The 27,840-nt window shown below is 39.3% G+C and overlaps 1 protein-coding gene across 2 annotated transcripts in view; it reads left to right on the top strand.

Annotated features, from left to right (window-relative positions):
- ABH1 (ARM repeat superfamily protein) overlaps positions 1 to 27,840 on the top strand; it is a 375,899-nt gene that overhangs the window by 44,135 nt on the left and 303,924 nt on the right. For both annotated transcript variants that reach the window (XM_089402626.1, XM_089402625.1), the window contains one exon: positions 19,365 to 19,421. In XM_089402626.1, the coding sequence (XP_089258752.1) occupies positions 19,365 to 19,421 (57 nt within the window). The remainder of the gene's footprint in view (positions 1 to 19,364; positions 19,422 to 27,840) is intronic.

The raw sequence follows: 27,840 nt of genomic DNA on the forward strand, positions 1-27,840 counted from the left end.
AAGAAGACTAGCTAGGGTGGGATCACCTCCACCGAAACTAATCAAGGGAAAAGGGGCCTTAAAACCCTCAGAGCCCCAGCTCCAAAAGCAAATATATTCCAATCCTTAATGATGCCAAAATTATTTCTTCTCTCTCATATTTATATATTTCCTTTTGGAGTCTCTTTCTGCTTATTTTAATGTGAGGGGTCTCCTCTTAGCCCCCAATACTAGCTTCCTTCACAAGTTTTGCCCCAATTACCCCAATTTACCCAATGTTACCTCGAAGATATTGGATAGTGGGTTTCCTCCCTTTATCATTGACTATAGCCTATGGGGTTGGATAGGCTACTTCGTCCCCCATTGGCCATTAATTAGAAGGGAACATTACAGTCTCCCATTCTCGACATTGCTTGTCCTCAAGCGATTGCAAGTTCGGGTGCTGCACAATTTGTCCTCCTATTTTCAAAATTGAGAACCTCCCTTCAATCCTTATAGTTTCTTTTGTAGTTTCCGTAGCGAGAACACCAATCCCCGTCTCCATTTCTTGCAATCCTATAACATAATGCTGGTTTCTGATGCTGGATATGACACCATGCAATAGTTACTACTTTTTTTCACCAAATCATAGATCAATTCTAGATTAAGAGGACAAATGTGTGTTACTGCTGAAGCAAGTTTCGTGTTCAACCATGCATTTTCAACTCCATTTTAGTTGTTCCAACAATTTCAACATTATCACATCCTTCATCAATTACCTAAGGTTCATCGACATTTATAGATACCTCTTCTTTTGGGACTGAATGATTGCTGTTTTTAGATGAGGCATATGGGTTTTTCAGCTATCAATTACGAGCACCCTTGGGAAGTGGTCCCTTTCTTCCCTTCCAACTATGGAGGTTAATAAGGGTTCTACCCTTTTGATCAGTCTAACCATCCGACATTACAGTGCATCTAATGTGTTCCCATGATGCCCTAAATTCCTCAAATCTAGTAGTACAATCAACCTTCTACTTTTGAAGAATAGGCCCTCTCAAGTCATCATAGGAAGTGGCTTTGTACCTAGGCCCAACAATAGCAATAACATCAAACATAGCCTGGTAAAATGGATTGTTCTTGGCATTGTTGAAAGGAATGTGACTCCATAGAAAACACCTACCCACCAACTTGTTAGCTTCCTCGTTCTCCTTTATTTTAAGCATTGATTTGATAGAAGGTTGTGCACTAGGTGTGGTTCTAGGAACAAGAAAAGATGAGGTAGATGTGGGGCTGGTCATTGTGGAAGGTGATGCTAAAGAACCACTCTCACTTGCCCCCACTCCTCCCCTTGCAATTTGACGTTTCACATTTGCCTTTTTACTTTTGGCAGAATCTTTATGTTCTAGTGATTCGGTGGCAATACATATGATATCTGGAGATGCATCTGGGCAAAGTTCTATGTTATGTCCTAGAATTTGTGCAAGGTGGTATTTCAATCAGGATATTCTCTCTGTCATATGCTTCCCACGCAACTTGCAACTCAAATTTTGTTTATTGAATCCCCCCTCAGGTTCATCATATTCCCACATAGGGTTCAAAATTCTTGGTATTTTTGTTCTTTAATGTAAGATTGTCTTAGAATTCACAATTATACTGAGAGTGGGGGTGAATCAACATAATTGCAATTTTTACTTATTTAATTCCATTCAAACATCTTAAAACATCAATCTCGTAAACTGAACAAGTAACACAAGATATACGTGGAAGCCCTTACTGGAGAAAACTACAAAACTTTTTTATATGAAGGATCTTCCAGGCACCAACCTATAGGAGACACCAATCCCCTCTGCTGTTTTGTAGGCACCAATCCCTTCTACTACTTTGTAGGTACCAACCTATAGGAGACACCAATGCTCAATGCCACAAATATTTGTGGGCACCCACCTACTGGGTTGCTTCTTCACAATGTTTGTTAGTTGCTTCTGCTTTCACCAAGTCTGCTTGCTAGTTTTATCTTCAGCAGCTCTGTTAGTTGCTTTTGCCTTCACCATGTCTACCCGCTACTTCTTCCTTCACCAAGTCTACTTCTCCCAAAACTTGTTGCTTTTGGCTTCTTCCAAAGAACGGATTTGCACAACATGCAATGTATTCAATTTTGCAAATCTAGTTATGAAATATCTACCATAGATAACTAGAGATCTCTCCTTTGTCTCATCCAAATTTCACAGTTTGAAACATCTTGGAAAGAAAGTTATAGCAAAAATGACCAACTAACTTTCTTGAAGCATGTTTTATGAACATTCAAGAATACTAACTTTCTCAAATCATATCGCTGAACTTGTAGCAAAACAGGGTCTGAAATTTCTACCATGTATACCTTGAGATCTCTCCTTTGTCTCCTCCAACTTTTATATTCTGAAACATCATGGAAAGAAAGATATAGTGAAAATACCAAGCTGATTTGTTTGAAGAAGATTTCAGGAGCATTTAGGAAGCCTAACTTCCTTCGACCATATCTTTGAACCGATAGCGAATCAAGGATTGAAACTTGAAACATATGTACGTGAAGATTTCAATTTGTATCCTCCAAGTTTCACGTTCCAAAATATCTAAGAAGAAATGTTATAGCGAAAATGCCAAGCTGACATGTTTGAAGCTAATTTTAGGAGCATTTAGGAGACCTGACTTCCATGTGCATATCTTTGAAATTATGGCAAACCAATGTATGAGATTTTAACCACAGGTACACAAAGATCTTCTCTATAGCTTTTCCAAGTTTCACGGCCTGAAACTTCACAGATGAAATGATATAGTGAAAATTACAAGATGGCTCGTTCACTCCATAAATAACATTTTTTGCTTCCACCTTTAGACTCCAGGAATCACCCTAAAAGATATTTCTTAGCTGCTCTACGACCTCAAATTTGTTCTTTGGATAATCTATGTTAAAATGAACTCATATACCCTTTATTTATAATTTTATAGTGTTTGTATGTTTAGTTATGTGGCTGACTTGTAAAACTGGTTGGGTCAGCCTGCTTGTAATTTGGAAGGGTCATCCTGATGAAATATTTCATATCTCCTTATTGTATGGAATTAGAAAGAGTGCCATATATCGTTAGAAAGGTCTTGGGTTAAGTGGGAATATATTGTGCTCCCATTTGAGCTAGGTAATTGGAGTGAAAATGCATTGAAAGAATGGGTATCCAAATGGGGCATCAAAAATCCAAGAACAATATTTCCAACAATCTTCATTCTCAAATCTTTATATTGGACATAAGTAGGATCCCCTTGTCTTTTACATCAATGACAACAATATTTCCAACAGATTGAATCTAGGGCACAAGAAAATTTTTGAAGAATAAAAGTCAGCATTTTTACAATTAAGAAACCCTCTCCACTGAATGCAACGACATTGGCAAAAAAATACGCTCTCTCCCCCACATTTGATGCCCATACCTACAAGTGCGCGACTTGTTGAGGGAAATCATTCGACAGTGCAAAAATTTTGGTATTAGCTACTGAAGTCAGTGTTTTTTATTTTTGCTTCGCCCAAGAAAATTCATTCTCTTGCTTCTGTGCTCTGAAACCCATGGCCTCTGTTTGCAAAATGAGACAAAAAGAAACCCAAAAATCAACTTATAATCCAACTTGGGTGCTGCGTGATGATCTTTTTTTCAGTCTCACAATTTTTTGCTGATTTCTACGATAAAATCATGATAATACTGGCCATGAAAAAATCACTGATTTTTTTGGCTGATATTATTGGCAAGTTGAAAAACTTGCGATTTTCCAACATTTTCATGAAAAAATTGTGTGGTCGGCTACACTGGTGGCAATAGGGGATAATTCTTTGGTTTACGAAGTTGCAAAACTCAGATTAACGTTAGGAGAATTGATGATAATATTCCCAGATATATAATTAAACATATATAAAGATAGTTAAAATATCACCAAAATATGAAGATATTTTTATAAATATACAACTATATATGTTGTGGATAATCTCTGTAATGTCCGTTTCGAATTAGTTGTCCTAAGGGGGACGAAATAGCCTATCCAATGCCGTAGGCTATAGTCATTGATTAAGGGGGGAACCCATTATCCAATGTTTTGGGGCAAAAGTGGCTAAATTTGCGGTAGCTGGGGCAAAAAGACCAAATTGGGGGCTACGCTTGTAACCCCTCACATTAGGTTAAGGAAGAGAAACCCCCATGAGGAATCTATAAATAAAGAATAAATCATTTCCTTATGGTTGATTTGGATTGAATATCTCTGTTTCTTTTGAGATGCGGGTCTGAGGGTTTTAAGACCCCTTTCCCTTTGATTAGTCTTGGTGGAGGTGATCTCACCCTAGCTAATCCCCCTCTCCTTTACACCTCATACAACATGATATTTTGGAGCATCTTTGATTCGGTTTTGGCAAACAAGGAAGCAAATTATCTGTGGTGAATACTTAGTCAAATCAAGCCTTGTTCAGGAGCAGTGAAGAATATGTGGCTATCTCAAGTTATTTCTGGGACAGTGAGACTTACTCCCTATGAATTTTCCTATGGTGCATCTAAAATAAAGTTGCAGAGGACCCTGTCTGAGGTATCGAAGCTGAGCAAGGGGCAGCGAGGCCTTTTATCCTTATAGGAGATTCGTTGATGATTTTTGAGTCCAGCCTGAGGCAAATTAGGGCATCACCTATGTGCAGCCTTCCTTGCTGAGAATATTTTGGGGCCTGTTCTTGCTTGAAGTCACTTTAGGACAACTAGATTATCTCCAAGGGCCACCTTAAGGTTGCAGTCCAACAATGAAGGCCCTCTTGAAGCAATGATCATTTCAGAAAGCTCTCTGGTTTCAAGCAGCAGTACAGCCTGCCACAAATCTAGACATCTCAGGAAGTAAGCAGACAACAAGGCAACAGTTAGGGCAAGGACAATCTGGATCAAAGTCTGCACAAGCTTACTTGAAGCAGATCATTGGAATAACGAAGTTGTTAGTTTTAGATAACAATTGTATGTTCTATGCTTTAGCACAATTTACTTCAATGTTCCTTATCAGCCCAATGACAATTTCCAATTATATTCAATAGCAATCACATTAACTTAAACACATTGATAGTAAATGCAGATAGAACATAAAAACATGTGTAGAAGACAAGCCAAGGCAAGAGGACACAAGATATGGCAAATGCCAAGGACAAACCCCAATGTGGGGAAACCCTTTGATCAAATATTCTTATGATTCTTCAATAGTTCAGCAGAGAGAGAATCAGAATTTACATGCCCAAGACAGTTCTGCCAAATCAGCAGTCAACAACAGTCAATGCAGCCCTCACAAGAAAGTCAACAGTGGGCAAAGCTGCCCCAAATGTCCTCCAAGCAGCTCGGTAAACAACCGAAGAATTCGGCCTTCCAAGAGGGTCAAAGTCAGTCCAAAAACAGATTGGTCAACCCAGTCAAACACTGTTGTAATTTCTGCGGTCAAATGCTGAAGTCAAACCGGTCAAACTGTCCCAATCACCTCGAAAAATGTGCCAACCAATGTGGCTTTCAGAAATCAGAATTCTGCCTTCTAGATCGAAGTCAAAGCATGGTCAAGCAGCCCAAGTCAATGCTGCCCTAATTCCTGAAATTTTTGGCCTCCAAAATAGTCCTGAAATTTTGTCCTCTTCCACATGTTTGAAGTAGAGAAGCCTCCAAGCTGTACAAACCAATCAAGAGAGGAGAGAGAAGATGATGTGATGAATTGAGATGATGTCCATATGAGAGAGAGGTCACTCCTATTTATACACTTCATTGAGGGTGAGGAGAGACATCCATTGGGCTTCATGAGCCTACATTTGACTGAGGCAGACCTTGATAATTTGTCCATGAGAAAGATTAAATTCAAAATTCCATTTCTATTTGTCAGAATGAGATGAACTTTATATCAAAATTGTACCTCTCGAAAAGAGGAATCCAATGCAATAATCATCTCCATGATATGAGCTGTCCTAAGGTGGAAGTTGACCCTAGTTGCCAATTTTAACATAAGTCCCAGTTGGCAATCGAAGGATGACTGGAAATCTTACTGTCCAGTAAATAGTGAGTTGTTAGTAATAATAAAACTGGAGCTTATTGTGTAGTGTCTCATGTTATCAGGGCTGTCCTCAGTGTTGCAACAGCCCTAGGGTGAACTCCTTTAACTGTTGAGAAATCTAGGGCATTAGGATTAGGTGATTTCTCTTGTAATGATAACTACTTGTGAATGCTTTTTACTTCTTTAGATTTAGGTTCTTTTCTTAACTTAGATTATTATAGTGTTCTTCTACGAGACACAAAATGTAAGCAATCAGCGAGGGCCAAAACCTCTCCAACTTAGGAAAACCCAAACAAATTCTTCTTCTTATAGAAACTTAAAGTGACAAATACCAAGACCAAGACCAAGATCAAAGATGTTGCATTAGTTAAGCCGTACTGCTCCAATTTGATTGATGTGTTGTGGAATTTACTGCTCAATTACATTGTTGTGTATTCTATATTACCCCTCTGAAATTGAAAATAATTTTGTGAAAAACAACACTATTTATCTTGCAAACCCTTTAACCCTAAAGGAAAAAATTCCCTTGGGATACTACACTAGTATTAGAGTTGGTGCTCCTGCCAGTCTGGAGGGGTTATTTGAAAAATGGAGATGTTGGAATTGGATTTGGGAACGAGTACGCATTGTCTTCGAGGAAATATGAACAATATGACAAGAACCTAGCAAGAAATTCAGAACAATTTGAAGCATGGGTGAAGGCACACCCAAATAATTTGTCACAACTAGATACTCCAAAAAAAATAAAAGAGATCAATCTCTTGAACTTGATGGTAAGAGCTCACAACATAAAGCAGCCATAAGGAATTGGAATGATTTTTGGGCTAGCTGCAGGAAAGACAGATTGGATGGTATTGATGATAAGCCAAAAACATATAGAGAAAATGCAAAGATAACATCATTAAGTGGGAAAGATGGCATGGAGATTGTAGGTGGAGGAGAGGCTGCGACAAAATTGCAAATTCATTAAAAAGATTGTAAGGATAAAAAACAAGTGATTCCCAAGATTGATCAAGCACCTGAATTAGAGGATAAGTGGCACACAGGTGAAATGATAGAAAAATATATCTATCTTGGTAAAAGTGATATGGTCATGCTGTCAATGATGAAGTTGGTTAGCCAATGGATTTGGAACGAGTAAGCAATAATAGTACTAGAGGGCTTGAGGTTACCATTTTAGCCAATGATGGAAGTACTATAGGTTCTTGCCCTATATAGTTGACTGAAAATAGAAGAAACCTTGAGACTAATCGTGTGAACCAAGAAGATGGTTCTAGAAACAAAGGGAAGAAAAACATGTTGTCTTTTTGAAACCGAGAGAATAAAAACATCTAGTCTGGTAGACCAACATTGAAAGAATCATGCTATCTTTCTTGGACATTTCAAGGTGCCACCTAAAACAGAGAACATTAATTAGTTGGTCCATATGATCAAAACAAAAGCCAAACCAAGATATTCTTCAGTCAAGGTTGAAGGGTTATGTTCTCAACATAATAGAACTAGAAACATAAAGTGGCTTGATGTAAGGGCGCGACAACTCCTAAGTAGCTCTTTCTAAATAATGACAGACCCAAAGATCAACTCTATCCACCGAAGTTTGTGACAAATGCACAAGGATTCCACCATCTAAATCTCTGACTAATTTAGAGTCGGTTACTTAGTCAAAAGTTAGAGAAACCTTGCGGTCATTTCTTGTCATATGTTGGAAATTGTTGTAGAATCACACAAGCCACGTTAAAAACCCTACACTCGTTGGTAAATGTTTGCGTGTGGATCTAAAGGCATCCAAAATCTTAAGAGATAATAACCTGTATGTCAATACGGGTAAACAAATTGTGGGAGCTGTTCCTGGAGTAGAAGTTGGAGACCAATTTCATTATAGAATTGAGCTCTGCATTGTGGGTCTTCATCGGCAGATACAGGCTGGGATTGATTTCTTGAAACAAGGAAATGTGACACTGGCTACCAGCATCGTGGCATCAGGTGGTTATGAAGATGATATAGACGGTGGGGATTTGTTGATATACACTGGCCATGGTGGAAATAACTACAGTGGGGACAAAAGGCAGAACAAGCACTAGAGCACTGTGAGCGTTGTGACCAATCAGAAATCAGGTAAGAACAACAATAAGCATGAAGAAGGGACTGATGACAATAACCTAGAAGAAGAAGGTACTGACAACGTGTGAGAATCTCATGGCGGAGTGAGTCAGGAGACTAAGAGCAATGTAATTAGTGTGAATAGTCACAACTCAAGTAACAAGACCGAGACACAAGAAGGAGAAGCTGATCACAACAATGCCTTAGAAACTGAGTGTGGAGAGAATCAAAAAGCAGAGAGCACTATGGTTAGTGTGACCAGTTGCAACCCAAGCAACAAGAAGAATCGAGAGGGAGAGTCAAGTAGCAAGAAGAATCAAGAAGTGGAAGACAATGAGCACAACAATGTTCACGAATGTGAGCGTGGAAAGAATTAGGAGACTCAGAGCACTGTGATTCTTAAGGCTGGTCACAACCCAAGTGACAAGAAGAAGAAGCTTAAAGTTATTCCTAATGCACTCGAGGAATAAAAGCTTAAATTTCAGACCAAATTAGATGAACTGAAAAGAAATCTTAGATTCTCCAAGAACCCAGTTGGGCAATGATATTCCTTCCTCGAAAAGGTTTAGGTACAATCAAGCTAAATCCACTTTACATTAATATCTCAAAAGATGAGCGGTGCAAACTGAATGAAATGTTGAGATTTGTAGCTTGGGAGGTACTCCAAACCTTAGGCTAGAGGGTTGTGGAGGAATGGGTCCGCATGTATGGCTTGTGGGCTTAGAACCCAAGCCTGTGGGCCTTACACCCAAGCATGTGGGTGTGAAACTGTGATGAGGATTTAGCATGTGATGATTTGAGATGATAGAGTATCTCAATAGAAGAAAGAGGCAATGAAAATCACTTGAATTCGAGCTCTAGAAATGGAGATATGAATTTTTATGTGTAGCTATTGGGTTTGCACATGAATTGTTCAAGTCGACTAGGGTAAGTAGAAGTCGCTTGACAAGTTGGCAAGCCCACAAGGGCAATTTAAAGAAGCCCTTGAGGAAGGTATATATTAGAGTGATTGTGGAGGCATAATCACTCATAAAAAGTGCATCAAAGCAAAAGAATACATCATTTTAATTTGCCGCATTGCCTTGGAGACCAAACGTAGGACGAGAGGAGCTATTGGGCAACTTTTCATGATTGTTTTGGTAGGTCGAGTGTTGGACCAGACAGACTGCAACTTCAAGAGGAATTGTGGGTTGGTTTGGTGAGGTTTAAGGGCTGGTTTCTCTCTTTGTTTAAGGGCCACCTGGTAGCTAAATTATTGCAAGAGGCCGCAACCTTGTTGGGGCAACTTTAAGGAAGGTCGAGACCCTGTTTGGTGAAGCAATATAACTCAGACTTAAGAAGAGGAGAGGCCGCAATTGTTAGGAGGCAGTTTGGAGGAGTTAGAAGGGATGATGTGGACTGTCATCATGCCTTAACCAGTCATCCTAATGTACAACAATCTACACCAACCAAGAAGAAAGTAAGAGGTATGTTGTGTTGATGTATTCAAGTTGGCTTTGATGCTAGATGGATGTGGGTCCAAATTGGACAGTTTGGTGATCATCCAAGGAGTAGGTTACATCAACGGTTGTATGTGTATGTCAAGAGGAGCAAGAGGAGGCTGTAGGACAGTTTGTGAAGTCTGTTAGCATCCAAGAGGATGGGTGATCACAATGATTGAATGCCCTAACCATTGAGCAGACGCTGCAACATTGTAGTGAACGCTCATGGTCTGTTGGAGGGCAACGTGAGAGTGGACCAAGTGTGGGCCTAGATAAGGCAAAGTTGAAGGAACCTAAAGAACAACTTGGGAGGATTATAGAGGCTTGCTTCAAGGCCGAAGAAACAAGTCTCTTGAAGGACTAATGGATTGTTAGAAGTGGCAAAAGAAGGGTCAAAGGTCTGATTAGCGAAGAGTAGTTTGAGTAGCCCTAGACTTGTCATGTGGAGAAGAACATCTACAACAGAAGTTGGCAATCCTCCTAGCCTGTGTTCATGAAGGACATCTTGCACTGAGAGGTGGCAGCTCTCCGTGCCCTACGCAGGAAGACTAGTGGGCTGAAGTCCCTAAGTAGATGAGGAGCAGTAGTGGGCAGATGAGGGCAATGTTTTAAAACCTCGACTCGACCGAGGGTCGACTCCGACTTCGACTCGGTCGAGGGTCGACTCTGACTCTAACTCCAACTCGGTATCGACTCGGTCCGCTCAATTTCAATGACTCGATTGTTGTAAAAAATACATTAAATATTTATTTTTTTATTATAACAAAACATAATTTTAAAGATTTTCATTCATGTTTCCAAACGCACAACATTAGAATATAGATAGAAGACAACATATGATCAAAGTAGGCTCATGAATATATCCATTATATCAAAATGTCACCCAGTGCACTATCCATTACATACATGATCATGATATAGAGATCAAAACAAAAACACATAACCAAGGAGACTAGAAATGGCCTTTACAACAAAAGTAAACTGACTAGTACTACTGGCTACTGCCAGAGGAGTCGAGATCATGTGGATCAATCTTTCGATCATCATTAGAGTTAGACAGGGGGCCCCATGGCTCCTCCTCATCATCATCTCCAACTGCAACTGTAGAAGTGGTAGCACTAGCAGGCTGTGCAGCAGCTGCAAGCTGAGATAGACGAGATATGCGCTTCTGTCGTGGCTGAGCAGAGGAAGCGCTTGCAACTGGAGGACTTGCTAGCTCTGAGGCTGAGGTTGGTACAAGTGGATCAAGATCTGCATTCAACTGAACATTATGTTCGAGTGATGCTATCGTCTGTAAGTCATAATCAATATCCTCATCAGAAGCAAACTCTGCTGGATGACTCTCCACTACCCAATATGACGTTGGATCAATGTCTTCCAACACAATGGGATTTGAATCAGGTCTTTTGTTCAGCAATTGGTTGCACCTGAGCTAGAGGTTATATTGGACATATACTATATCATTTAACTGTTTTTGATCCAAACGGTTTCTCTTCTTTGTGTGAATCCTCTCAAAGACAGACCAATTGCGCTCACACCCAGTAGCATTGCAAGTTTGACTCAAAATACGAATTGCAAACTTATGCAATTATGGAGAATGGCTACCAAAATCCTCCCACCATTGTGCTGCAAAAACATAGGAGTGTAATGAGTTAGCTCAACAAAATTACAAATTATATTCAACTTTCAAATTATAAACGATTTAACAAAATAAGTATTAAGAATTTGAAAATTGAAATTTTTGTTTACTTGGTTGATCTGCTTCCCTTGCAATCTTTGCTAGTTTCTTCCCAAAGGTACCTGAGGCAGTGTTGAAGGTTGTGACCTGTCGGTGTATCTCTAGCTGATCACACTCCAATGGGATCATGCGATCAATGTAGTCAATCAATCCATCTTTAACCTCCCCCCTCAAAGCTCCTATCGCCTTAGCTTTATAATGATACCGTGGGTTCAAAAAATACCCAACTGCATGTATAGGGCGATGGAGTTGATTGTTCCATATTTCATTAATGATTGCCCAAATGGGCCCATACTTAGCCACTTTATTCTTGTATTCCCTCTTTATTTGCTCCTTTGCTTGATCCATAACCTCATAAATGAAGCCCATAGCCAATCATTCCCCATCCACCAGCTGCAACACCTTAACCAGTGGCTCAACAAGCTTCACAATCTCTGTTGCCTTTCTCCAAAATATTTCTTCATTAACTTTCTTTTTCAATTCTTTGCCTTCTAGCTTGTGAGACCACTGGCTTTGACTCCATTTTTCACTGGAAAAAATCTTTTGCAAGTTTCTATGTTGTGAAAGCATAGATTGCAATGTCAAAAAATGAGTAGCAAATCTAGTGATGGCAGGCCTAGTAATAACCCTGCCCCTTGTGTGTTTCCTCATTAGGCTCAAAAGCCATGAATGATTGTAGATAAATGTTGTTATGCTTTTGGCATGATCTACAATGTTTTTGACTCAACCTAATTTGCCAATATCCTCAAGCATGAGGTCTATGCAATGTGCAACACATGGGGACCAAAAGATGGTCCTGTGTTTTTCCTCTAACAATTTACCAGCAAGAACATAGTTAGAGGCATTATCTGTGATGAATTGAACAACATTAGCCACCCTCACCTCCTCAACAACCTCATCCAATAGCTGAAACAACAATTGCCCATCTTTTACCTTATCAGATGCATCAACTGATTTTAGAAAAATGGTTCCTTGTGGGCAGAAGATAAGAAAGTTTATGATGGTATGGTTTCTTTGATCAATCCATCCATCTGACATGATGGTACATCCTGTTCTTGCCCATGAGTCCTTGAAATCTTTCAAATAGTCATTAATGGATAAATTTATTTTATATATATATATTTTTTTGCAAACGATACCCCCTTAGCTCAGGCATAGTAGGGCTTTTGAAGCCTTTTCCAGCAGCATGTATGGCATCAAACATAGGCTCATAATATGGTGAACGGGAAGCATTGAAGGGGATATCAGCATCATACCACCATCTAGCTATTTCGGGTAGATTGGTGGTCATTACGACAGACGCAAAGCCCTAGTTGTTGTTGTCTTGTATCAATGGATATTTGAGGGCGATTATCCTTGGTACATGAGCCCTAGATTGTTGTATTATTCAGTTGGATTAAAATAACGAAGTTGGGTTTTTGTACACATTTTGTAAAAACTGTGTATATTTTGTGCACTAGTAGATTTATTGTTGTTCATATTCCACTCTGCAAAGTAGACTTGTTGTGATACTTGGTTTGGTAGCGTCAGTGATTTAACATTCTATCCTAGACACCAGTATTGGGGAAAAACAACATGGAATCAAAGCTAGTTTGAAGGGCCAGTGAATCAGAGTGTGCACAACGAAGCAACTCAGAGGGAGCTGGGTGTCTAGATCATGGAATAGAGGGTTCAACTGAAGACATAAAGATGTGGTCTCGATAGGCTACATGGTGAGATGGGATGGGAATTCTGGTGGATAGTGGTGAAACTGGTGCACTATAGTATGTTGTGTGGAAGTTTGTGGATTGTGGACTTCCCATGTCTTGTCATGGATCATTGGGACAACTCGAGGATTGCTTTGGCATGGACGAGATTGGTATGATCAGGTTTGCTTCATGTGATGGACTGGATATCAACAAGCTAGTTTCTTCATTGGATTGTGATGTTGTAGATCCAAGATTGGAGGGATGTGCACGAGTTGTGTTTGGACCAAGAGGATGAGTGCTTGCAGGACTGGGTTGTGGGAATGATGTTCCGTGTTCGACCACAACTCTGACTGACCTTGTAGGCCACAAGATCAGTGACAGATCAAGCCAATGGAGATCGTGTTGACTCAAAGGGAGTCTAGCTTCACAAGGAGTGTTGAGGTCTTCAGGTTCGGATGAGATGAGGTAGAGGCACTACTGAGATTGTAAGGTTCCTTCAACAGAGTATGCTACAGTGATGGATGCCATATGGGCTAGTGTTGCTGATGATGATGTTGATGGAGACTTCCTAGTGTTGGAAGTACCTACCTCGCTAAGAGGGAGTGTTGAGATTTGTAGCTTGGTAGGTACTCCAAACCCTAGGTTAGAGGGTTGTGGAGGAATGGGCACACAAGTATGACTTGTGGGCTTAGAACCCAAGCTTGTGGGCTTTGCACCCAAGCATATGGGCGTGAAACTGTTATGAGAATTTGGCATGTGATGAATTGAGATGGTAGAGGACCTCGAGAGAAGAAAGAGGCAATGAAAATCACTCAAAATTGAGCTCTAGAAATGGAGATATGAATTTTTATGTGTAGCTATTGGGTTCGCACATGAATTGTTCAAGTCGGCTAGGGTAATTAGAAGTCCCTTGACCAGTTGGCAAGCCCACAAGGGCAGTTTGATGGAGCCCTTGAGAAAGGTATATATTAGAGTGATTGTGAAGGTATACTCACTCATCAAAATTGATGAAAGCAAAGGAATACGCCATTTGACGCTGCTGTAGTGCCTTGGAGACCAAACAAAGGAGGAGAGGAGTTATTGGGCAACTTTTCATGACTGTTTTGGTAGGCCCAGTGCTAGAGGAGACAGGCCGCAACTTCAAGAGGAATTTTGGGTTGGTTTGGTGAGTTTTAAGGGTTGGTTTCTCTCTCTGTTTAAGGGCCGCAGAGTCACTGAAGTGTTGTAGGAGGCCACAATCCTTTTGGGGCAGCTTTAAGGTGGGCCGAGACCCTGTTTGGTGAAGCAGTATTGCTCAGACTTGAGAAGAGGAGAGGCCACAACTGTTAGGAGGTAGTTTGGAGGAGTTAGAAGGGTTGATGTGGACTGTCATCATGCCCTAACCAATCAACCTAATGTACAATAGTATACACTAGCCAAGAAGAAATTAAGAGGTATGTTGTGTTGATGTATTCAATTTGGTTTTGATGCTAGATTGATGTGGGTCTAGATTGGATAGTTTGGTGATCATATACGGAGCAGGTTATATCAACAAAACAATTGTCCTTGTATGTCAAGAGTAGTAGGAGGTTGCAGGACAGTTTGGTCACCCTCTTGAGTTGATGTGATTTGCAAGAGGATGATGTCCTAAAAGAGGACAATTTGTGAAGTCTGTTAGTAGCCAAGAGGAGGGGTGATCATAGTGATTGGATGCCCTAACCAGTGAGTAGATGCGACAACATTGTATTGGACGCTTGTGGTATGTTGGAGGGCAGCGTGAGAGTGGATCAAGTGTGGGCCTAGATAAGTCTGAGTTGGAGCAGCCTAAACTTTAAAGAACAACTTGGGAGGATTGTAGAGGCTTGCTTCAAGCCCAAAGAAACAAGTCTCTTAAAGGACTAAGGGATTGCTAGAAGTGGCAGAAGAAGAGCTCAAAGGTATGATCAACCAGGACAAGTTTGAGTAGCCCTAGACTTGTCATGTGGAGAAGGACATCTACAACAAAAGTTGCAAGTCCTCTTGGCCCGTGTTCATTGTGGGAAAAGGACATCTACAACAGAAGTTGTGCAGTCCTTCTAGCCTATGTTCATTGTGGGAGAAGGATGTCTTGCAGTGATAGGTGGTAACCCAACGTGCACTATGTTAGTCTTCATTGGAGCAACACAGGAAGACAATAGTGGGCTGAAGTCCCTAAGTACCTGAGCAATAGTGGGCAAATGAGAGTTGTTCACAAGTAGAGTTGTGAACAACTCTACAAGATTCTCAATGCGTCGATGTGTTCAAGAACGAACGATCAAAGAGAGAGCAGGTGGAGCCGAGATTTAGTGGCTAGATGGACTTGGTGCATTGGTAGAGGTAGATGTTGCAGATTGGGATCCGAAGGACCGGGCGAGTGTGTACATGGTACGACCGAGAGTAGTTGAGAGAACGCTCTACATCAGCCAGATGGTTAGAGTACTTTGTTCAAGGTAGATTGGTGGTCATTATGACAAACACCAAGCCCTAGTTGTTGTTGTCTTGTATCAGTGGATATTTGAGGACCATTATCCCTGGTACAAGAGCCCTAGACTATTGTATTATTCAGTTGGATTAATATAACGAAGTTGGATTATTGTACATATTTTGTAAAAAGTTGTGTATATTTTGTGTTCTTGTAGATTTACTGCTGTTTATATATAGTTGTGTAAAGTAGACTTGTTGTGATACTTGGTTTCATAGCGTCAGTGATTTAATATTCTAGCCTAGACATTAGTATCATGGAAAAACAACATGAAATCCCAACAAGGGGAGGCCACTATCATGAGGCTAGTAAAAAACATTCATTCACTTATAAAATGAGAAATTCAGAGTCAGGTCATGATGCCATTTTTGGAATTTAAACAGTGGCAGATGCTGGAATCGTAGATATTGATCTTGAATTTCAAATAGAAGAGCAAGTTTTTAGAGATAATCTTGAGGTTTGTTTATAGCTAGATCCACATAACCGAATTTTGATCTTGGTCAATCAGATGAAAGCATAAAATCTAGTGGACACTGTTTGGAACCCAAGTCCTATAAGAGGAAACTTGAAGGAAGTTCTGGCTTGCCTCTGAAGGATAGGAAATCTAGTGAATCGCCGAATACAATGCTTACATTGTTAGCTCTAGGCAAACCCTTGGATGAAAATCAAAATGGTGCACCCGACTTCTCTAAAGATTTCAGTACCCTCATAGAGATTGGATTGGGAAACAAAGAAAAATCCATCGAACCTGTCCATATAGTACAAGAACGATACTGCTACCCTAGTAAATCATTCTGAATAGAGACGAAGGTTAAAGGAAATTGATGAGAAGATATACCAGATACAAAATAGAATCGAACAGGAGAGTATGCTTTTACAAGAAGAAAGATAGTTGTTGCGTAATATGAAAGAGATGTTTGGCCACATTGATAAAATTCAAGAACTTAGTAAACCTTTGGATCACGGGTTGGATTCCCTGAAAAGGTTGATCTTTCAAACAAAAAGGAATGTGCAAGTCATTAAAGAAGAATTTGGTACATTGAATTTTGGTTTAAGGTAATTGCAGGATCAATGGAATGATCGCCTGAATTTGGAGACAACAGGGACTCCTCAAGAAGGGCTTATTAACGTGCAACAACAAAAGCTACATAACTGGGCGGAAAGAAAGGGGCCAAGCTGACAAGGATGAAATGTCTTTGAATGTTAGGGATATTTTCTATTGTTGTAGGGGTAGAGATGAAGCTTGATTATGCAAAGATCTAGAGGAACTGTACTACAGGAAACCTAAAGAAGGATGTAATGATAAGCACAGGGAAAAGTATGTTTACAGAGGTTTAAGCATCACCCCAAACGTCATCGCTGATCACTTGGCCAACTCAAGGCATTCATGGGCAGTTTTTGCAGTGGCGAATACTCACGATAATGACAAGGATGACGAAATGCCAGGGGCTGTTGCATCACTTGTTTCGAATGGAGGCAGGTGGTTTGAAAGTAGCCAAAAGGAAGGAAACAAGACAAGTGAGCAATCTTCATTCTTGAAAGCAGAGGCACCATTTTTGCAGCGCCCAAACCTGCAATTGCTTGAGGACAAGCAATGTTGGGAAGGGGGGATTGTGTAATATCTCTTTCTAATTAATTGCCGTAAGAGGGACGAAATATCCTATCCAAGCATGTAGGCTATAGTCATTGATTAAGGCGGAAACCCATTATCCAATGTTTTGGGGCAACATTGGTTAAATTTGGGGTAGCTGGGGCAAAAAGCCCAAATCGGGGGCTACACTTGTAACCCCTCGCATTAGATTAAGGAAGAGAAACCCCTATGAGGAATCTATAAATAAAGGAAAGATAGAATCATTTTCTCATGATTGATTTGGATTGAATAATCTCTGTTTCTTTTGAGCTGCGGCTCTAAAGGTTTTAAGACCCATTTTCCTTTGATTAGTTTCGGTGGAGGTGATCCCTCCCTAGCAGTCTTCATTCTTGAAAGGAGGGGGACAATTTTTGCAGCGCCCAAACCTGCAATTGCTTGAGGACAAGCAATGTTGGGAAGGGGGGACTGTGTAATATCTCTTTCTAATTAATTGCCCTAAGAGGGATGAAATATCCTATCCATGTCCATAGGCTATAGTCATTGATTAAGGGTGGAACCCATTATCCAATATTTTGGGGCAAGATTGGTTAAATTTAGGGTAGCTGGGGCAAAAAGCCCAAATCGGGGGCTACATTTGTAACCCCTCACATTAGATTAAGGGAGAGAATCCCCCATGAGGAATATATAAATAAAGGAAATATAGAATCATTTTCTCATGATTGATTTGGATTGAAATATTTCTTTCTTTCGAGTTGTGGCTCTAAAGGTTTTAAGACCCCTTTTCCTTTGATTAGTTTCGGTGGAGGTGATCCCACCCTAGCTAATCCCCTTCTCTCCTTAACACCTCTTACAGCATAATATTTTGGAGCATCTTTGATTCGGTTTTGGCAAACAAGGAAGCAGATTCTATGTGGTGAATACCTGGTCAAATCAAGCCCTGTTCAGGAGCAGCAAAGATCTTTCTGTGGTATGCCTTGCTATCTCAAGTTATTTCTGGGACAGTGAGACTTACTCCCTGTGATTTTTCCTATGTTGTTTCCAAAGTAAAGCTGAGGAGGACTCCCTTTGAGGTACCAAAGCCGAGCAAGGGGCAGCAAGGCCTTACTCGCCCGTATAGGAGACCCGCTGATGATTTTTGAGTTGAACCTGAGGCAAATTAGGGCATTGCCTATGTATGGCCTTGCTCACTGAGGCTATTTTGGGGGCCGTTCTTGCCTAAAGTCACTTCAGGACAGCTAGGTTATCTCTAAGGGCCACCTAAAGGTAGCAGTCCAACAATCAAGGCCTCTTGGAGCAGTGATCATTCTGGAAATCTCTCTGGTTTCCAGCAGCAGTACAGCCCGCCAAAAAATCTAGACCTCTCAGGAAGTAAGCAGACAACAAGGCAGCAGTTAGGACAACAAAGGACAATCTGGATCAAAGTATGTGCAAGCTTGCCTGAGGCAGATAATTGGAAATTGGAATAACAAAGTCACAGTTGGCAATCGAAGGATGACTGGAAGTCTTACAGTCCAATAAATTTTGAGTTGTTAGTATTAACAGAACTGGATCTTATTGTGCAGTGTCTCATGTTATCAGGGCTGTCCTCAGTGTTGCAACAGCCCTAGGTTGAACTCCTTTAACAGCTATTGTATTGGTCAATCATAGTATTGCTACTGTTATGAGAATTGCCATTGTTACAGATCAGAGCTGCTGGATAAGTTAAACTTTACTGTTCCAAGTCAATTGATGTGTTGTGGAATTTACTTCTCAATTGAATTGTTGTGTATTCTATGCTACTCCTGTCTGAAGCTGAAAGGAATTTTGTAGAAAACAACACTATTTATCTTGCAAACCCTGTAACCCTAAAGGCAAAAATTCCATAGGAATACTATAATCTCTCTAACTTCGATATAAGTACCTTGCACACACGAAGAATTGACTAACTACGTCCTTCATCTGCAGCATGTTTGTTTGAAAATCTCTATGATAGCTTATGAGTTTATGGATAGTCAAAATAGTGTTTGGGTCACTTCCCCATACATTCCATCTATCAGTTGATTAAGAGACATATCATGATTAAACCTTCTTACTAGATATACATAATTACTCATGATTAGGCAACTTGTTTTTTGATAAGCTAGTATAGGGTCACTTGAGATTTACATTGGAATGTGCATAAAGTATCTAGTTAGTTTCATTTAAATTAAGTTTGTAAATAATAAAGTATGTAGTGTGATTATTTTTATCTCTCTGATATATTTGGGAAATGTAATTTCAGTTGCTTATGCAATGTGCTGAGGAGCTTCCACACAGGAGTCCCTTCTATGCTACACTGGTAAGATAGTTTGCCACTTGTTTGCCAACAATATCTCTTCTTTAGAGATATAGTGTTGATAATTTGAACCATGATCTGAAAATCAGTTGATTAGCATTTGATAATAATATTTCATAGTATTTTCTTCAATTTTACCATCTATTGATTGAATATTCATTGGTAGTTGTTTGATGTCCAAGAATAATATTTCTTTCATCTCTTCAATCCCAATATGGATTTAGTAATCATTAGCTTGTTTAGATGGAGACTTCTAGAAAATTTTATAAATTATGCTTGTAAAACAACAGCCACATCGTTTTCCAAGTTTTGCTAAGCGTCATTGCCTCTGGAAAAAGATGGATTTTAGATACAAATATAGGGTAATCATGCTTATGAGATTGGTGACAGTTTCTTTTTTCTTATTGGTCTAAAATAAAGGGAATTGTTTATCATTAGGTAGTAGAAAATGCCTTTATATGTTGTAGCAGTGCCATGAGATCTTTTAATGCTTATATAAATCTTGTTCAATGTATGCCCGTAAGAAGGAAATTAACAATATCGGTATTAAATTGCTTGTTTTGCTGGTTTAAACAATCTTCCTATCATTCTTTATGTTATATATTGAACATTTAGTTGATTATCATCATTTGCTCATCCCTTACTGTTAACCAACTATTGTCAGTCCAGTTTCTCTTAATTTGAAAGTCCAATGAGCTATTGAAAGCTTTCATTAAGGATTATTATTGGCCAGTAAAAATTATGGTGCAATGGGGTTGCCTTGTTGAGGTCGCATCTTTCAAAGTTGCATTTGGAGGAGTCATATTGATTAGATTTGGGCTGGGGGAATTGACTAACATTGTGTTAGTCATCGAAATAGACATTTATAAGAAAAAGGTACATGACCATATACTTCAAAGGATAATTATGTAATAAATATGAAAGATACAAGAGATGGTCATATGCTAAGATGCACGAAACGGGGAAACGGAAACGAGTTTCCGAAACGGGAAGGGATACGAAACGCGACCTCCCCAAATTTTGGAAACGGGGAAACGCGAATATATATATATATATATATATATATATATATATATTAAAAATATTAAAAATTATTAATATATATATGTGCAATCATAAAGCATTAATGATACAGTTACATTATATGATTATAATTTATTACATTTAAACATTAAGATTAAATTTACATCACATTTACTCATGAGTCATGAATAATCACATAATGAAAATAAAAATATAGGAACTGGAAAATCCAAAATCAGCCTTTATTTATATTAGTATATGAGGCTGCAAGTACAATAAAGACTATAAGGCTGCAAGAACTATAGAGACAAGTCACAAAAGACTAATCTTCATCATAACAATCCTCATCAAAAATAGAAGCAGCAGAATGCTCAACAGTGGATGGTGGTGCTGAAGAAGATGATGCACCAATTCCACTTCCAGAATCGTCCTCAATATTCAGGGCAGCAAGAGAGAGATCCAAATCAGGATTTTCTGCATCCACATCCCATTCTTTAGAAGGACCACTGTTGTATTCTGGACCCCTACGAGATGCAAGGCGAAGGTTAGAGTGCACATAAACAAGATCCTCTGCTTTCTGTGAGCCCAACCTATTGCGCTTCACAGAATGAATAAAACCATAAGTGCTCCAATTCATTTCTGCTGATGAAGAGCTTGCCACTTGTGAAAGAATACGAATGGCAAGGCTTTGCAAATGTACACCATTTGCTCCATGACAAACCCACCACCTAACTGGATTCATGGTGCTTCTCTCCTCCAAAGCTGATATATCTGCATAATCATCTATTCCTGCAGCAAAACTGGCAAATTCCTCCTTTACCTCCCTATGTAGATGAGAAGGAAACATTCTCATAAGTGCTTTTTTCACCCCAGTAGCCACCTCTCTATCCTTATGGGGTGCCTTCCTCTTCCCATTGCTTTTAGCAATAAGCTCCTCATCATAAAATTTGGGGTTCAAAGCATGTGCTAAAGTGTGCAATGGTGTATTGAAATTGTTCCACCTGTCAACAATGATTTTCTTGATCAAACCAGCAAAATGATCATCAACAAACAAAAGTTGTGGAGACTCCTGCGAAATGATTTCCATAGTTTTCTCAACCATGGAATCCATTCCATCATATACCTCTCCCAAGAAAGGTTGGTCAGTGTCAGCACTCCAGAGAAGCTCAAATGCAGGGGTTGTGAACTTTAGCAAGAAATCTACCTTGCTCCACCAATCCTCATCAAGGCACAATCTACGCACCATAGATCCCCGCTCTGAATCTGCTTGTCTCCACTCAATCCAAAGTTGACTCACCACCATAGAAACTAATGCATGCTTAACCTCAACAATGCGGCGCAACATCACGAAGTTTGAGGCATATCTTGTCTCAGCAACTTTTAACAACTCCAATTTGGAGTACTCTCGAAATATGGCCTGAGACTGGTGGTGGTTGGTGATGAATTTGATAATCTCCCTTGCTTCCCTTGTGACTTCCTTTATCCAGGAAACTTTGTTGTCGATCTCCTCTAAGATCAGATTCAGATTATGGACAATGCATGGTGTCCAAAAGATGTGGTCATACCTCCCCTCAATAATTAAACCTGCAACTTTGCAAACTGGTGCATTATCCGTGATAACTTGCACCACCCTGTTAGGCCCTATTTGTTCAATAGCTTTTATAATAACATCAGCAATGAACTGTGCATCTTTCACCTCTCCTGAGCAATCTTTTGCCTTGATAAACATTGCTCCTTTGGGGGAAGTGGCAATGATATTTATCAATGGTCTGCGCCTCATATCTGTCCAACCATCTGAGACTATGGTAACCCCAGAGCTACTCTAGGAAGAACGAATTGGAGCTAAAATGTCCTCCACAAGTTCCTTCTCATTTTTGAGAAGCTGGGTTCTGACTTTCTCATAGTTGGGCCCCTTGTACCCTTGAGGAGCTTTGTTAACTGCCCTTATCATATCTTGCCAGTAAGGAGAGCGAACAACATTGAATGGGATACCACATGCATAAATGCACCTAGCCACTTTGGAATCAGCTTCTTCTCTTGCTTGCACATTCACCAATCTAGCAATTCTGCTATCCTGAACTGAATGGGATGCCCCTGGGCCTCTGGTATTTTTCGGTGCTGGTTGTTCATGTTCTTGAGTGTGACCAACTCTCCTCTTTCTTGCTTCAGCTACAATCCTTGGCTCAATGTTAGATGGAGCTTGAGTAAGGTCATCATGCCTTCTCTTAGTACCATCCGCCTCATCTTGCTCTCTTTGATATGCCCTCCTTACCAACGGATCTGATGTTTTTGTGCAACCTAAAATCCCCTGTCCTCCTCCATGCAATAGATGTGCCTTCACTCTTGGGTAGGAGCCCTTGTACGTATTATTGCAAAGATTGCATCGCCATTCCCATGAGCCACCACATCCACATCTTTGAAGCTTCGTCACATGCCTCCAAAGAGGATAATATTCAGCCCTTGGGTTGGCCCTAGGGCTTGAAGTTGCAACTGCACTTTGGCTGGAAGCCATTGCTGCAAAAATAAATTAAAAAAACAAATCTGTAAATAATAAAAACGTTTTTCATATTTTTGGCTGTATAAACCCTAGAAAAATTAAAGAAATAGTAAGAAAAAAACTAAGAAATGAATGTGGCTTACCCAAATTAATTTTCTGTGGCTGAATCTACCCTAAAATGCCAGAAAAGAGGAGAAATATGGCTGTAGCTGAACCAAATCTGCTGCAAAAATAAATTTAAAAAACAAATCTATCAATAAAAAACGTTTTTCATATTTTTGGCTGCCTAAACCCTAGAAAAATTGAAGAAATAGTAAGAAAAAACTAAAAAAATGAATGTGGCTTACCCAAATTAATTATCTGTGGCTGAGACTACCCCGAAATGCCAGAAAAGAGAAGAGAAATATGGTTGTCGCTGAGCCAAATCTGCTGCTACTGAAATCTCCTGATGAAATCTTTTTCTCTTGCTGCTGAAATCTCTTTCTCCTGCTGCTGAAATCTACTTTGCTCACTGCTCAAAACACCCTAGCTGAAACAACTGCCAGTCTCCAAGAGAAACGACTTGCTGAATAGTGTGATGAGAGAATGAGACAAACTGCTCTTTTATAACTTTAGAATAGGTTTCTAGAACATCCTGGAAACCCTAAAAAAATTTAAAAACAAATTAAAAAATAATAATTTAAAAAGAACTGTTTTTTTGGGGAAACGTGGCTCGTACAGCCTGGAAACGCGTTTCCGGCCGTACGGCCACGTTTCCATTTCGGGAAACGTGGCCGTACGGCCGGAAACGCGTTTCCAGGCCGTACGGTACGGGGAAACGCGTTTCGTTTCGTTTCCCCTGGGGAAACGACCCCTAGGGCCACGTTTCCTGCAACTTAGGTCATATGTAGTCAAGAGGATTGTTATGTATATATGTACGTATATATTTGTAGGACATGTCAAGAGACGTGAGATTTTAAAGGATACACACCTTTATAATAATTAATAGTTAGTATAATACTAGTAATTTCATATCTTATGTGCCCTCCCATCGAGAAAGGCTTCATCTTGGAAGTATAAGAGGAAACAACTTGAAAATATTGTTGAAGCTCCAAATAATAATGTTGTTAGATGCACTGATCAGGGTGATGTGATTTGGATGGTGATACGGTTTTACCGAACAATTCTTTTTCCAGATCTCCACTTTAAGGTACTCCAGATTAACCTTAGGTTGTGTATTAATATCTTCATAAAGTACTTCAAATGATCAGTCAATTAATAAAATGTTGCCAATAGAAACAATATGATTTTAAAATTCAATCAAGTATTTAGATGTTTCTTTATCAACAAATTGCTATTCAATTTTTGATATTTCCTTCCATTTAATCATATGACTTTGGTGAGAAAAAATTGATTTTCTTTTTTCAACTGTAAAAATTGTTATCTTTTCCAGACAGAACTTTGTCCAAATTCTGTGAGTTTTGTTTGAAGTCTCGCTGATTTTGTTGTTACCATTGCCTCTTGATTTGAATTATAAAATCTAGTTTAATTGTTTCATCACCTATGCCTTTTGATGATGTTACTTTTCTGCATGACTACATTGTAATGTTATACAGTGTTCTCTTATTTTTACCATCTCAAATGATAACTATTTCTTTGTCAATTCTAAGGAAGAGGCACTGAGTATTTTCATCCATATTGAACCCAAAATTTTATCTTCACATTTCAAAAGAATTTTGACCTGTATTTAGGTGTTTTTATATGCATTACTCTGGAATTTATTGGTGACTGGCCAATCGAATATTAATGCAGTTGTCATTCTCAAATAGATTGATAACAATAATTTCTTCTTTTTATTTAGTCCTAAGTTTTAGTAAAGTGGAAGTGAACCTTTTGAAACGATTAAAACAAAATATTCCTTCTGTTTCCAAACTGGAAACCGTCTGTTTATTTTTGTCAAAGAATCCCATAAATGTCACATTATCATAGATAGTGATGACATCCCTTCTAACTTTATAAAACCCAGCCATTGAATTAAAGAGAAGTCCTTTTGAATTTATTAATTCTCTCCCCAAGTGCATTGCAAAGCACTTACTCTTATGACATTAATGTTATATCTTATGCTATATAATATTATAATAGAACCTATAAAATACATATTTTTATAATTTTCTATAATATATTCAACAAGCTATATATAGATTTAAGACTCTTGTGGGATGAATTGTTGGACATAACGTTTCTCTTGGCTGACCTTTTCCTCCTTTCCACACCTAGTATTTATGATCATCTCCTCTTCCATTACTGTACTAGACTCATGGTCTTGAGGATGAATCTGTTGAAATTCTATAGCATGTGCAGTAGAATACAATTTTTTGATCTGATAATTACTTTCTAATGATTTTCAAACAGTATTTCTTATGTCACTGATATCATTGACTAATTACACTGAAAATCTCAACTGTAAATGCAGTGGAAACAATAAAGATCATAGAAGAGAAACCATGCACAATATACACAATATTTTTCACCTGGGAAACCCAATCCGGGAGAAAACTGAGCAATCTTTTCTTGAGGAGAAATTGTCTTTTCAGCAAGGTTTACAAATCATAAATTTGTCTAGAAATCTGAGTCAACATTACAACTCAAATCACCTATCAAACCTTGTCAAGCAGCTGCTGGTCAATGCTGGTCAAACCAGTCAAAATCAACTTGGTTAACACTGGTCAAACCGCAGCTTATGGTAAAACTTGCATGTGCGAACTGTGGTCAACTTGGCCTGCAGTCACACATGTGTGGCCTGTGGTCAAACCCTCGCATCTGTGGCCTGTCGTCAAACCCTCGCATGTGCGGCTTTGTCAAACTTGATCAAACTGTGGTTAATTCTTGCATGTGCGGCCTGGTCAAACTCAGTCAATCTATGGTCAAATGTGGCTGTACGGATTTCAGTCAATATTGGTCAAAATCTGTGGCCAAACCTTCACACTTGCGTTGTTGATGAGGTCTCCTCACATGTACATCTATTTATATAGAGCTCTAATGTTGAGTGAAAACCCATTAAGAAGCTCCTCGTCACAAGGAACCCCTTCATGTAGAGAAATAACGTTTGTTGTAGCCCTGACTTGTTTCAGTTTATATTGCATATGGTTTAATGCCTATAGCCCCACATGCCAAGCTGATATATAAAACTTGATGCAAATTTCAAGAGAAACATTAGAGGACTTCCACTACACTTTCACTTTTCATCTGATAGAAAATTTTAACATGCAACTACACAAATCGGAGACACTTATTTTTGGTCAACTTTGACCCTGGAAAAACCCACAAGGGGAAAACTAGTCTGGAAGGAGAATTTTATTTTTGTTTTTTCATAGAGAAAATTACACAACATTAATTACAAAACAATATTTATCTCTCCTAGATTTGTACTGCTGTCTGGCCTCTGATAACTTCGAAATCTGTGCCTTTGTTAGCAATTATTACTCTCAAATTTTGTGCTGTGTCTGACATAATTCTTACTTGAATGTAGCGCTGTTAGACCTCCTCCTCTGCCTCAAAATTTGTGCTACTGTTCAACACTTTAGCTCCTCGATTTTCACATCCTTTGACTCGATTTCTCCTCTTCGAAATATGGGCCTGTCAGACAGCATTTAATGCTCTGACACTCCCTCGAAAATTGTTGGAAAGCGTGCAATGTGGCAGCTTATTGATTCGTATTTTCCTTAACCTCAATATTTGCTTGTGATAATTAATGTTCTTTATGTTCTTTAGTTAGATCTTTTCATCAAGCAAATATCATTTTTAACTAGGGAGGTATTCATAATTGTACAACCAGTACAACATCATTCTCAACTTGAAGAGTTCTCACAAGAAGAGTTTGAATGATAAGCCATACTGTAAGCATCATCACTATGACTAGCACTGTCTCTGAGGCCTAACTAGACAAGCTCTCCTTCATTCAAGAGCATCATTCTGGGAGGCTTTATGTGGGATACCGCACCAACTCTACAAGGCATAGACCCCATATAGGTGTCTACAAGATATGTCCTTTTAGGAGCATTCTTATCCTGGATCTCCATACCTGAGTCCTCGAAGAATATCGGTCTGCTTTGACAACTCTTCTCTTGAATGCCTATCCCATTTTCAAAGAGTGTTGATACCTTTCCTTTCGTGGGTGTTATATCCTCAAGGAAACCGCAAATGTTTATCCAATCATCCACCATTCTCTCTTCATCACCTGAAGAGGAGAATGCACATGTGATGTCCAGCATCACTCCCTCTCAACTAGAGAGGACATCCCTATTCTCCCTTTTAATTGGGGAATAAATCCTTGCTCCTATTCGAGGAGACTCCTTTGCTTCTACTCAAAACTAGAGGAGATTTCAGACTTCCTTTCTATTTGGGAAGTCAACATCACAAGCCTTATAGCTTGTCTTCATAAGAGTACCAGCTATTTGATATTCATAGCTACATGGCTCCCTCTTTCTTTTGCATCTCTTGCATGGAGCTTGCTTCTTTTCGAGGTATCATGGAGCCATCTTCTCTTCTTTAATCTTGTGACAGGATCCAAGTCATCTTTCTACTTTCATCTTCGACATGAAGGCATTGCATTGAGCCTTTCCAAACTTCAAGCTGATCATAGCTTCCTCATGAAAGTGATCTCCTTTGACCTTCATGTTATCTTCTCGCATTGCTACCTTTATAATCTTGACTTTATAGTTGCCAGGTACCAGATGTTGAGCTTCCCTCAATACTCTCTGTTGTCGCTTCGCTTGCACACCTAGTTTAGTGTGGAAAAATTTCTCAACCCCACAAGGTGTGACTTGGTGGCAAACTAAGAGATGAGGTTGTCACCTATTCCCAACTCTCTCCATTAAAACTCTCTCCTAGTTATAGCTTACGGGGGGTGGTGCCTAAATGAAG

The sequence above is a fragment of the Pinus tabuliformis genome, chromosome 2_1, assembly GCF_031772625.1.
Source record: "Pinus tabuliformis cultivar Carrire ecotype Pingquan chromosome 2_1, CPIR1, whole genome shotgun sequence".
In the NCBI taxonomy this organism is placed as follows: domain Eukaryota; kingdom Viridiplantae; phylum Streptophyta; class Pinopsida; order Pinales; family Pinaceae; genus Pinus; species Pinus tabuliformis.